Source organism: Talpa occidentalis, unplaced genomic scaffold (genome assembly GCF_014898055.3).
Source record: "Talpa occidentalis isolate TD23 unplaced genomic scaffold, MPIMG_talOcc4v2.1 talOcc4.16, whole genome shotgun sequence".
NCBI lineage: Eukaryota > Metazoa > Chordata > Mammalia > Eulipotyphla > Talpidae > Talpa > Talpa occidentalis.
Window position 1 is genome coordinate 27,316,074 of NW_023601653.1, and position 12,098 is coordinate 27,328,171.

Consider the following 12,098-nt stretch of genomic DNA (forward strand, 5'->3'; position numbering starts at 1 on the left):
AATTATCTTTTTACTTTCTATTTTTTTAATGAATTTATAGATCTAGATTGTAAACAAGGCAATTTGTTCTAATAATTTTTGGTCATACTAGATTTTACATAATTTCTGTGTAAATTATAAAATCAGCTTATTGATTTGTAGGAAAAAAGCTCATGGGATTAAGATTGATATTCCATTAAATGAATAGATCATATAATTTTAACAATTTTAATAATTTTTGAGTTCATGGACATGTACTTAAAAATCTGAGTCTTCTTTCAATTTTCCCATCAATATAGTCTAGTAGATAGATGCGGCACATATTTTGTTATATTTAATCTTAGATATTCATGTTTATGGATGCTATCATTAATGGTATTTTTAATTACAATTTCCATTTGTTTGTAGATCTAATCTTTTCCTCAGAACACCTTTGTGAACTGGTAGGCATATGAATTCTGATTTCACATAGAAACTCTATGCATATTTATGAAGTCATTTACTGTACATTATTACTTTTCTTAAGAAGGCAAGCTATTTTGTCAAGAGGATGCTTTATAAACTTTTTTTGCTATGCTTTATAAAATGTATATGCTTCCTTATGCTTTATACTTTTTACTATCACAGTTGAAGATTTTCGATCACTTAATATTCTAGACTCCATCAAAAAATTCACTGTGGAAATAAGCCAAAAAGAAAAAGAAAAATACCGGATGGTCTCACTCATAGCAGGAATCTAGAAAACTTAAATAAGGGACCAGGAAAATGGATATAAGAAAGTGAAAATCAAAATCAACAAAAAACTATGAACCAGAGACACTTTTTGGGGGGTGGGGGGCGGGAAGGGAAGGATTAGGGTCAGAATGGGGCTTTTGCAATTGTATGGGGGAATATAAAAATAAAATTTATTATTTAAAAAAAAAAAAAGATCCAAAACATATAAAATAAAGAAGATTCTGGCATTGTAAAAAAAAAAAAAAAAAATTCACTGTGAATTTTCTAAAAGTTGACCTATGAAAACAGACTTACCACATTAATGTTGTGGGCTTATAAAATACTTTGCTGAACTTAAATTCCATTTTTTAAATCTAGTGTGCGGTGCCAGATGTGAAGAGAGAATCAGCATCTCCTTTACAAAATGGACAAGGTTTAATTACCTTCTTTTTTTTTTTGCAAACGACTTATTATACTTTTCACCTATAAACTGAAAGAAGAAAATTATGCGTTTTAAAGTAGGATGAAAGTGGAGGTGATACCCACAGCTGCTCTCGTCTCTGGCAAACCATTCTGAGAGGCTCCAGTTTCATTTGGTTCAGATGAAACACATGTTGCTCATTTATTGTACATGTGCTTCAACATATTTTGACAAATCTGATCTAAAAATGTTACAGATGTTCCTCATTATTTTAATTTGCACTTAGTAGCCGCCCTCAGAACTTGGCTATATACCTACCAGTCCTTTCACAATATAACTAAGAGAAAAGTTAGTTATCAGTTAATATGAGTTTCAATTCAGTTTTAGTTTCAGTTTTGTGATATAGCGGAGAGCTATACATATTTCACAGGTGATTTTGTTACAACTTTTTTCTGATAGTGAAGCCAAATCCTTTAAAACATGTTTTAAATGATTTCAGGTGGACATGAAACTACTTCGCTGCTGACTAGTCCCTCCAAGAGATTTTTTTATTCAATGTAGGGCCTGAGATTAGGCAGCAATATTATCACTTGAGTACTTAGTAGAAATGAAGAATTTTAGATCTTACCCTAGATCTGAAGCAGATTCTGCATTTTAACACAATCCCCAGGTGATTTGTATGCACATTAGAGTTCATAAGCACTGTTTTAAAGGCCTCCTGTTAAAACTCTGCTTCATACATATACATTTGCATATAATATGGGTAAAAGCTGAAACTATTCTCTGCATCTCTTTTACACAGATATTATAGAAAATGGACTCTGAAGATTGAACTTATTCCCTTATCATCTAATACATTAAAAAATTACTTCAGCCATGCTCTCTATAGACTGTTATCTGTCTTCCATGAATATAAAACCCCACATTTCAAGTACTGGGTTGCCACACATTTTCAGTGACTAACATGTGATGCTAGCTGAAGATTGTCTAACTTTAAATTGAATCTCCTAGAGTTCTCTGAATTTCTGATGGTTTTCTGTAATTTTCTATAGAGTAAATTTGTTGGTTGGAATAGCAGTGCTTTTCCTTGCCATGAGAAAATAGGAAGCAGGACAGCTTGTGAGACTTAATTTAATTTCTTGGATAATGAATTCCATTTTAAAATTACTTACCATCTATAGATAGCTTGGGAAATGCTTATACCTTAGTTATTCATATTGAATTACATTATTGTATTTTATATAACATACTTCACTATAGTAAGATAATATCAATGATATCTTAATGCATGATATAAAATTAGAATTATATTTATAAGGACCAAAAAGATATGCTGCAAAGCAACTCAGTTCCTCAAAGTCAATTTTATTAGCCATCACATTTCCTATATGCATATTCAAGCAGAAATAAGCATAAGATATAATTCTTACTATAGTATAGAACAGTTAATATAATTTTATTTTATAACCTTAAAGTCTGTGATAAAATAATTTCATGTAGTTCCAAACTTCAGTGTCACTAACAAAATGAAGGGTGAGAGATTTCCCTTTAAAAATTCTCAAATTTCCTACAATCTGGTTAATTTCCGGTGTTTTCAGTTCCAAAAAATACATTCCTCCATAATCAACCTGGGGAAATGAAATAAAGACTCATTTTATGTAATGTATTTAGAAGTCTCTGTTGGCACCATAGCAACTTTCACTGTTTACAACTTGTAACATATCATGTTTTTATTACTGTTTTATACATTTATGCTGAAGAAACACTTCAAAACTGTTAATATTAGGTTGAAAATAAATATATGCGTATATATATAAAACACAAAGAATCTGATACATTGACCTATGTATTTAAATATACAATACAGTGGTACAGCTTGTGTCTGAAGATGTACACGTGTAGACATGCTAGAAAAGGGCTCTATAACTTCATCTGAGCAATTGCACTGTTTAATTTTTCTTTTGTTTTTTTTCAAAGTAAAGATCACAATGCAATTTAAATAGCCCTAAGTGTCCCCCGAAGAGCTACTGTGTGTTGTATAAAGGCTAAGTAATCCCTGCAGTGTCAGGGGGTTACTGTTCAGCTGTTCGAGATCATGAGATGATATCTCAGCACTCATAAAACAGAGGATTCAAAACCCAGAGGCGTACATGGAAGTACAGATCATGATGACAGTTCTGGAAGTTATCCACAAGAAACGTCAACACCCTGGAGGCCAAAATAACACTACTGAATAAACATTTACTACTTTTGTTCACCATTAAGTCCAATATGTAGGGGAAATTCACAATGAAATATTAATGCTGTGTAATAAGAATTTGTCTATTTGGCTCATTCCAAAAAATAAGGGATTTCAAAAATCTCTGGGATGTCTTTTCTGAAACATTTTACATACTTAATATGTATTCTGTACAAAACAAGTAACTCTCCTGAATGAACTCTTTTTCAGAACTATTCATAATATGTCAATCCACTTAGTAAGGCACAGTAACAGAAGCCTAACAATTTCTTTAATGTTGTACATCTCAATTCAGAAGAATGAGGGGGTGATTTTGGCCCCTGGGATTTGAAAATATCTTCCAGTTGTAGTCTTTGGTTTGAATATTTACATGGTGGTTTCTTCCCACTCAAGTTCAACATCGCCTAGAACATAAAATAACATGTCACAAGAGACAGTAAACAGTTTAAAGATTTAAGAATTTTCATGGCAAGAATATAGTGGTGATGGAAGGGCTACTATTCTTACTTGATGAAAAATGAAAAAAACTGAAAGGTGCATTAACCAGTTTCTAAAACACTTTCAACATATAGTTATTATTAAGGCTATTGTTGTAGGTGAAAAACTAGTAAATTGGGTAGACATTGCCTTCGTTTACCTTCCATGGCATCCAAAGAGTCCATCTTCTGAAGTGCTGAGTAGTTAACAAAACAGATGGGCTGATTATTTCCTTTACTTGACAAGAGATCCAGAATGCACTGGTGTAAAAAGATATACTGTGCCTAGACACCAAAGAAAATGTGGTTACATGAATTGATGGGGTGGAAATTATTTTTACAAAAGAAGATTTACTGTTACAGTGAAAGTAATACTGAATTCAACAAATTTCAAATAGCTAAGTTAGAGTCATAGAATTTACCATGTATGTAAGTAATTTTCTACCATTTCAAACATACGTTTTTCTTAATTTCTGTGACTTCTTGTAGCTTCACTTTTTAAACTCATTATTAAAGACTAAATGTTAATTTTATTGTTGTGATTAAATAAAGGTGGTAAATTAGATTATTTAAATTTTTTTATGCATTTCCTTTCTCCTGTTAGGTCTGAGTAATTTATCTCATAAATAATGTCCTTGTTAGAATGACTGCTGGAATATAGATGCATAATTTACTTTTGAAATGTATGAGTGAGCACATCAACACACCATCAGCATATGTAAAATGTGTTTCACAATTCTGTTAATTATCTGATATTTGGCCAAATGAATGTGTTTGGTCTCTTTGAAGACAAGGCAGTTGATCATTGAAATATCCAACCATTTGGGCACTGGAGAAGGACTCAAAATTTCATCTGAAAGTCTGAGCTAAATTCAATATCATCTGGGTTAAGTTTATTCAATATAATCCAATAACCTGCTAACATTTCTGAGTTTGGATCAACAGTCATGGAAAGATCACAGTCATGGAAAATCACCCTCACTTGTACATAGGAAACATGCCTGGTTTTAAAGGAATATCACTGATTGTTTAAATACACACACACACACACACACACACACAAATTGGCAGTTGATTAAATAGAACATCCTCAAAAGTGACCATCTTAAAAAGTTGTATTCACATGCATTGTTGCTATACCTCAAAATTTCTTGGAACTCCTTATTTGAAATTATCTTCAGAAACTGTTAGTTTTTATTAGGAATATGCAGTTCTATGTGGATTACAAAATATTTCCAAAGATATCTCATCACTGTAATGTCAGTTCCATGAGGGCAGTACTCAGTCGTATTCACTGCTATATTCCCATAGCCTGTAATAGTGCCTGACACGTAGTGGTTGTGTAATAAATACTTGTTGACTTACTCTTAATTCTCACAGCTATCCAATCTTTACCATTTAAGGACAGAATACATTTGGAGAACATTCAGAAGTCAAAAGGGTCAAGTTTTGTTAAGTGAGGTGGATGATCAAGTTACTTAAATCAATTTTTGTAAGAAATGAAGTTATTATGAAATAAAAAATTATATTAAAACTGTTAGTCAATTATCTTTCAAAACAATTTGAGAAGAGTATTTTCAAATATACATCACATAATGAATAACATTACTGGCAGAAATATATTAACACAACATAATTTCTTTGACAACAATAGTAATTTAAATGTACGAATTCTGGTATCCTTTTTTAAAAAAAAAATCACATTTGCATGTTGAAGTCACATTTGGTATGTGAAGCGTCTGACTTCTGTGAAGAGCTCATTTTCTCCACTGGAAAGAATGATGGGTGTAAATTCTGCCAGCAGGGTAGGCTGAGCTCCACAGGGCAGTACTATATTTTCCAAGATCCCTCTGCCATGGTGTATTATTACCAAAGAGGCAGTAAAGAGTTCCATCCCAGTTGCTACCCAGATAGTCATGTTACCTCCTTAAGAAGTAAACTTTTCTGATATTCAGTTCACTCAAATGGGGGAATTATAAAAGCTATCGGTCTTACCTTATGAAAGTTTTGCATGTAAAGTTTCTGCCAAAAATCTAGTCACCCAAAATATATTAGTTATTTTTGTCTTTCTACCATAAGAGTTCACAGCAGTAAATTTCCAGGAGAATCATCCAGATTAACCCTTGTTTGAGGCATCAATACTATATCAGGATATATCTCACTACAGAGAACTAACACAGAAAGGTCTTTCTAATCTCCAGGGACTGATACTAATTGTTTTGTCTTGGGTTGGTTGGTTTGTTTGTTTTGGTGGACAGTGAAAGAACAAGTAGGTCTCTCCTACGTTTCTGGACCATGTCCCTGTTGATAGACCTTAGAGGGTTTCTGCTTCCCCTCCTCTGTCTATGGCTACTGTAGTATGTACTGAACATGAGCTTGCTTCATGAAAATTGGAATGATTCCCAAGTACAATAGTACAAAATGTTGCAAGGCAATTGCAACATTTCACTCTGGTTGTTTGAACATGCATAATTATTATAGTTATGCTTGGGTTTGCATCCTGACACCAACCTTATTAATAGTATAAACTTAGGATATCATTTAACTACTTGGAACATCAGCTTTCCAGTGTGTAAAAGCAGAGTCAATAACAAATGTTTGTTGGTTAATTGTATTGATCCTGCTTTACAAGTAAAGGATTAAATGAGGATTAAATAAGATAATACATGTAAAAGGACTAGTAAAGCATTTTGAACCCACTAGACCCTCAACAGAGTGATTTTAGACTCATTACCCTTGTATTGTGTGATTTTATTAATGATGAGAAAATCTATATATTTTATAAATATTTTTGCCTCTGAACCAAAACAACAGACACCCCCAATTAGGTGATAATATGCTATAAAAATCATGATTAGTAAATAAAATGCAATAGGGATAAGTATGGATAAGTAAAATAGATAGAACTCCATAGCAGTCAACATATAAAATATTCCCAGTTATATTTTTTAGCATTTTATATGTGCAGCATTTTAGCATTTTATATGAGCTGCTGACACTGCACACAGACATAAATCTCTTACCAAGTTCTGGACCATACACATTCTTTCACTTCTCAGTTCAGCTACCAGTCCATATATGTCCACAAAATCATGGTCATTTATATGTTGTGTTAAGTGGTCCAGAGCAATAAAAACTCCAGTTCGCCCAACTCCAGCACTGCAGGAAGAGAGAAATTACATGAATAATTACTCAATAAAAGACTGTTCATGTTGATGATGAAGAAAACAAGCTATGCTAGCAATAAATTCTAGACAATTTCTTATCTGGCAGTAGATTTTCTTTGCATATTTATTGTTATTAAGAATGGTTAGGAAGGGAAAGATTGTCATTAATACTTTTAACAAATATTTGAGCTTTTTTAAAAATCAGTTGAACTTTTCCTGTTTTAATACTTTATGAAGTATAGTTGGAGATGTATAGAGAAGATTTTTAAATTGTTAAAAATTCTCAACACCAGAAAGTTTGCTATGTACATATTTTTGTTTATTAATAGGAATGCCAATTATAAAATATTTAGCCTCTATAGCATTTCCTATGCATTATATTGATAGTCCCTCATATACTTTTAACTTACCTTCCTTAAGTTTTTATTTATCTTCTATAGATAGTAAAATTGAAAAGCTACTTTCTTTTAAGAAATTAGTTTCATATCTAAGGACAAGTATGTTATCAATTTACAGTATAAAAGCTGTTAACCTAACAAGATTTATTCAGAATTCCCATTAGAAAGATAAGACTTGTAGGTGTTCAAATGGTTAATATAGAAAGTAATTCTAAGAAAGAATTGGCAAATTCAATCCTATAATTGCTACTTTGAACAACATAACATTGGAATTTTTGTAAGTGAGAAACAGTTACATGTTGGCAATTTCCTGTGATTAGACATAAGAAATAGTGAGCATTAAAACATAAATCCAAATCTGGTAACACAAACACACATATGACCTAATAAACAGTCTTTATACATCATTCAAAATATTTTGAGTGTACACACTGTCCTACACATTTAGGGTAGAGCAGTGAACAATACAAAGTATCAGCATTAATGAGAGCAAAGAAGAGATGTACACAAATTAATATCCATAGTAATAAATTAATGTCCATAGGAATAAATTTATGTACATAGTGTCATGAAGAAAGATCAGGTAAGGTTCTAGAGGGCATGTCAGAGAGGAGCACTGCACCTGGAGGGGGCAGGAGAACAGGTTTGAATAAGACCATGCTTTGCTCTTCAAAGCAGAGCAAGGGAACTTGGGTAAGGAAAATGCAATGGGTTGCTGATGGGGAACAGGGTTCACCTGTTGGTTGGCAAGTTGGCTGTGGTATGTGAAAAGAAGTTGAGGAGAACAATAGGGTTTCTGGCTCAAGCTGGTGGATGTGTTGTTTACCAAGACAAGGATAATGAGGAAGAGTCAGCTTGGAGATTGAATCATCTGTTCTGTTTCTGATATGTTCAATTTTCAGAATTTTTGTGGTTATTCAGATTGTCACATTGAATTAGAAATTGAACGTATAAATCTAAAGTAGAGGTAAGAAGTTGAGGTTCGATCAGGGAAATGCAAATCAAAACTACCATGAGATACCATCTCACACCAGTGAGAATGGCACATATTAAAAAAACTAGCAACAACAAATGTTGGCGAGGTTGTGGAGAAAAAGGAACTCTTCTGCACTGTTGGTGGGAGTGCAAACTGGTCCAACCACTATGGAGAGCTGTGTGGAGATTTCTGGACCTACTAAACATAGAGCTTCCATATGATCTAGCAATTCCACTCCTAGGTATTTACCCAAAGGACACAGAAACATCAATTCCAAAGAGCACCTGCACCCCTATGTTTATAGCAGCACTGTTTACAATAGCTAAGCTTTGGAAACAACCCAAATGCCCAAAAGTAGATGACTGGATCAAGAAGATGTGGTACATATATACCATGGAATATTACTCAGCATTCAAAAAAGATAAACACATGCAATTTGCAGCAACATGGATGGCACTGGAAGGGATCATGCTCAGCGAAATAAGCCAAAAAGAAAAAGAAAAATACCGGATGGTCTCACTCATAGCAGGAATCTAGAAAACTTAAATAAGGGACCAGGAAAATGAATATAAGAAAGTGAAAATCAAAATCAACAAAAAACTATGAACCAGAGACACTTTTTGGGGGTGGGGGGCGGGAGGGGAAGGATTGGGGTCAGAATGGGGCGTTTGCAATTGTATGGGGGAATATAAAAATAAAATTTAAGATAAAAAAAAAAAAAAGAAGTTGAGGTTCGAGCTAAAACTTTATTAGTTTTAAAATTATATTTAAAAGTGATCATATATATATAAGCATACCTCTTTCTAATTTCTTTTATCCATTTAAACCATGAAGGAAAAGATTCTAATCCTTTTAAAATATCAAGGGAGAGGTTGCCTTCTATTTTTAATGAGCTTTAGTGCCAGTGGCATTGTATATGCAAGATACAAAGATGCTAAAGGCAACTACTATTCATTAAAGATTTTAATCTTCAATGGTGCCAACTTAAAATGAATCACGGACTTTAGAAGCATATTGTTATACTATTTATACTATATGCTACTCTATTAAAAATTTTATGATATGGAGGAAATGAAACTGGAGGTTAAGAATAGGACTTTTATATTTCATTCTATGTGCTTTCTAAATATAAATACTGTTCAGATACTTTATAATGAGCAAGCTCTTATATACTTTTCTAATAATTAAAAAAATCAAAATTTAACTGGAAAATATAAAATCATTTAAGATAGTTTTGAGTTTTTCCTTTCAATAAAAGTAAAAACTTGGATGAATGAATATTTTCTTGCATATTCAACCACATTAATGATAGCATAATCATATGAGAAAAATATCATTTGACTAAATGGAATTATTATAATTAATTTACTAGTTATCAATGTGATTAAATATATTATTTAAAGTTTTATTGTATAAAAGATACAGCTTCTGGAATTTATACAAGTGCACAATTCAGTGGCTAAAGCACATTCACAATGTGGTGGAACCATCATCATTATTCATTGTAAGGTTTTTTCATCATGCCAAACAGAAACTCTCTACCCATTAAGTAATAATTCCTCATATCCTCTCCCAAGCCCCTGGTAACCACAATTCTACTTTCTGACCCTATGAATTTATTCTAGGTAACTCATATAAATTGATGTATAAAATAGTACATTATCACCAACTTTTCCTCTAATTTACAAACTCCAATCGTTGAAAAGACACAAATTGACACTGAATTAGAAATATCATGTTAGAAAACATAAATCATTTTAATATGTCCAGAAAAACTTTGAATTCTAAACAACTCTTGAGTTTTATCTTTAAGAGTATTAAATTGCAATGAAAATAGTGATGGGGGAAATCTCAATTTATAATCATATTGTATTAACCAGTTTCAATTGAAATAATAAAAATCAGGTATTTATTCATTAACATCATACAATTCTATACATACACATAAATGACTGGATATAATTAAAAAAATAAAGGTTTTTGAGAGATATAATCCAGTCAAGACTGCAGGAAAATTCCTAAACCTACACACACACACACACACACACACACACACACACACCTCTCTATATATATCTAAAACACCAATATACAGATTCCTAAACCTATATACATACAAACATACATATCAGTATATATATAAACTAGTAAATATATTTATTTCCTTTGTCTTGAGATACATTCATTACTCATTTTATTTCTTTCTAAGCTTTTTACAAAGTTATATCTTGATTTATTATAACTAAGAAAATATCTGACAACTGTAAGCTGAAATGAATATGTTAATGTTATAAATAAAGCAATGGTATCATGATAATAAAAAGATTACACTGAATTTAGAGTTTATTTCTAGTGTTTGATATAAGGTGCTAAACCTGCCTTTCTTACCTGCAGTGAATGATCATAGGTGTGCTGTCATGTGCTCTGCTAGCTCGAACCAACTTCACAAAGTGAACTAGAGGCGTGCTGTTTTCAGGAACCCCGTGCTCAGGCCAAGCAGTAAAGTTACACTGTCGAACAGTCATGCAATCCCCATGCTAAGACAAAGTGACAAATTAAAAAAGATCAATAAAATTATTTAAATTTCACAGTGAAAGTTGAAGAGAGCTGGTCTCAGTTTTTGAAGGTTATCTTTTAAAATGACTCTATACCACTCTATAAAATGCAGAAGAAACTGCATTTTATTTTTATATTTTCCTTTGAGAGGACTTTCATCATTGCTAAAGAAAATTATTTTTTCAGTATAAATGGTAACAATTAGAAAGCTTGCAAATGGATAACGTTATAGAGGATTTGTGTTCAAATGTGGCTTAACATTTTATAGCACTAGAATAGATTTTGAAACAATTTTGACCCAAAGTTTAAACACACTCACCAATTACTTAAAACACAAGTGATGAGTGTCTGATAGCATCAGAAAGTCTCAAAGTCCTTCTACCATATGTAAACTAATAAAGTGGAATCACACTATCTTTCTATCTTAGTTCTAGATTAAATAGAAAATCTTGAGTGCATATAGATATGGGTGACTTGGTAAATTCCTATTTTAAGTCAAATATTACATTTGTTCATAGAATTAGTGTTCTAGTTATCCCCTCATTTTTCTTTCCTGTTTCCCTAAGAATTTTATGTCAATTCATTAATATAAACTATAACCATGTGATCTGTAATTAAATACAGTGAAATGGATATGAACTAAGTCTGAAGGACAAAGATAAATACTGGATGGTTTCATTGATATGTGGAATATAAAGATACAAAACAATGGGAAACACAAAACTAAAATAAAGCAAACCTTAGAAATCGAACTGTAGAATGAGGCAGCCAGAGGGAAGTGGTGGGGAGCAAGTGGGTGAGGAGACCCAGTGGTTTGTGGTGGAGGATTATGGATGCTTGGTGGTGGGCTTGTGGTAACATACATCTCAAGAGGCTGAACCTATGTCTAAGTCACATGCAGTGTTGTAAACCAACATCACCTCATTAAAAAAAAAGACAATAAAAATATTAATCTATCGAACCTCCCCTGGTTGCGCAGCAGTTGAGCGCTGGGCTGTGAGGCTGCCCGCAGCCTCTGCAGTGCCAGTTCATTCCCGGGCCGCCGGCGAGGGTCCCACAAAAAAAAAATTAATCTATCCAAAATAAATTTTGTTTATACATAAAAAAGGCAGATGCCAATTTGAGAGTTCTTTTCAGAAATTGATAAGAAAGGGCCTCCCTGGTGGTGCTAT

The 12,098-nt window shown here is 32.5% G+C and overlaps 1 protein-coding gene across 1 annotated transcript in view; it reads right to left on the reverse strand.

The window, feature by feature from the left end:
* Positions 1-2,469: 2,469 nt before the first annotated feature.
* The window catches only part of PTPRQ (protein tyrosine phosphatase receptor type Q), a 161,927-nt gene continuing 152,298 nt past the window's right edge, over positions 2,470-12,098 (reverse strand). The window contains exons 42-45 of the mRNA XM_037513931.2: positions 10,759-10,907; positions 6,853-6,988; positions 3,991-4,114; positions 2,470-3,757 (exon numbers count right to left, since the gene is read on the reverse strand). Coding sequence (XP_037369828.1) covers positions 3,720-3,757; positions 3,991-4,114; positions 6,853-6,988; positions 10,759-10,907 — 447 coding nt within the window. The 3' untranslated portion in view covers positions 2,470-3,719. The remainder of the gene's footprint in view (positions 3,758-3,990; positions 4,115-6,852; positions 6,989-10,758; positions 10,908-12,098) is intronic.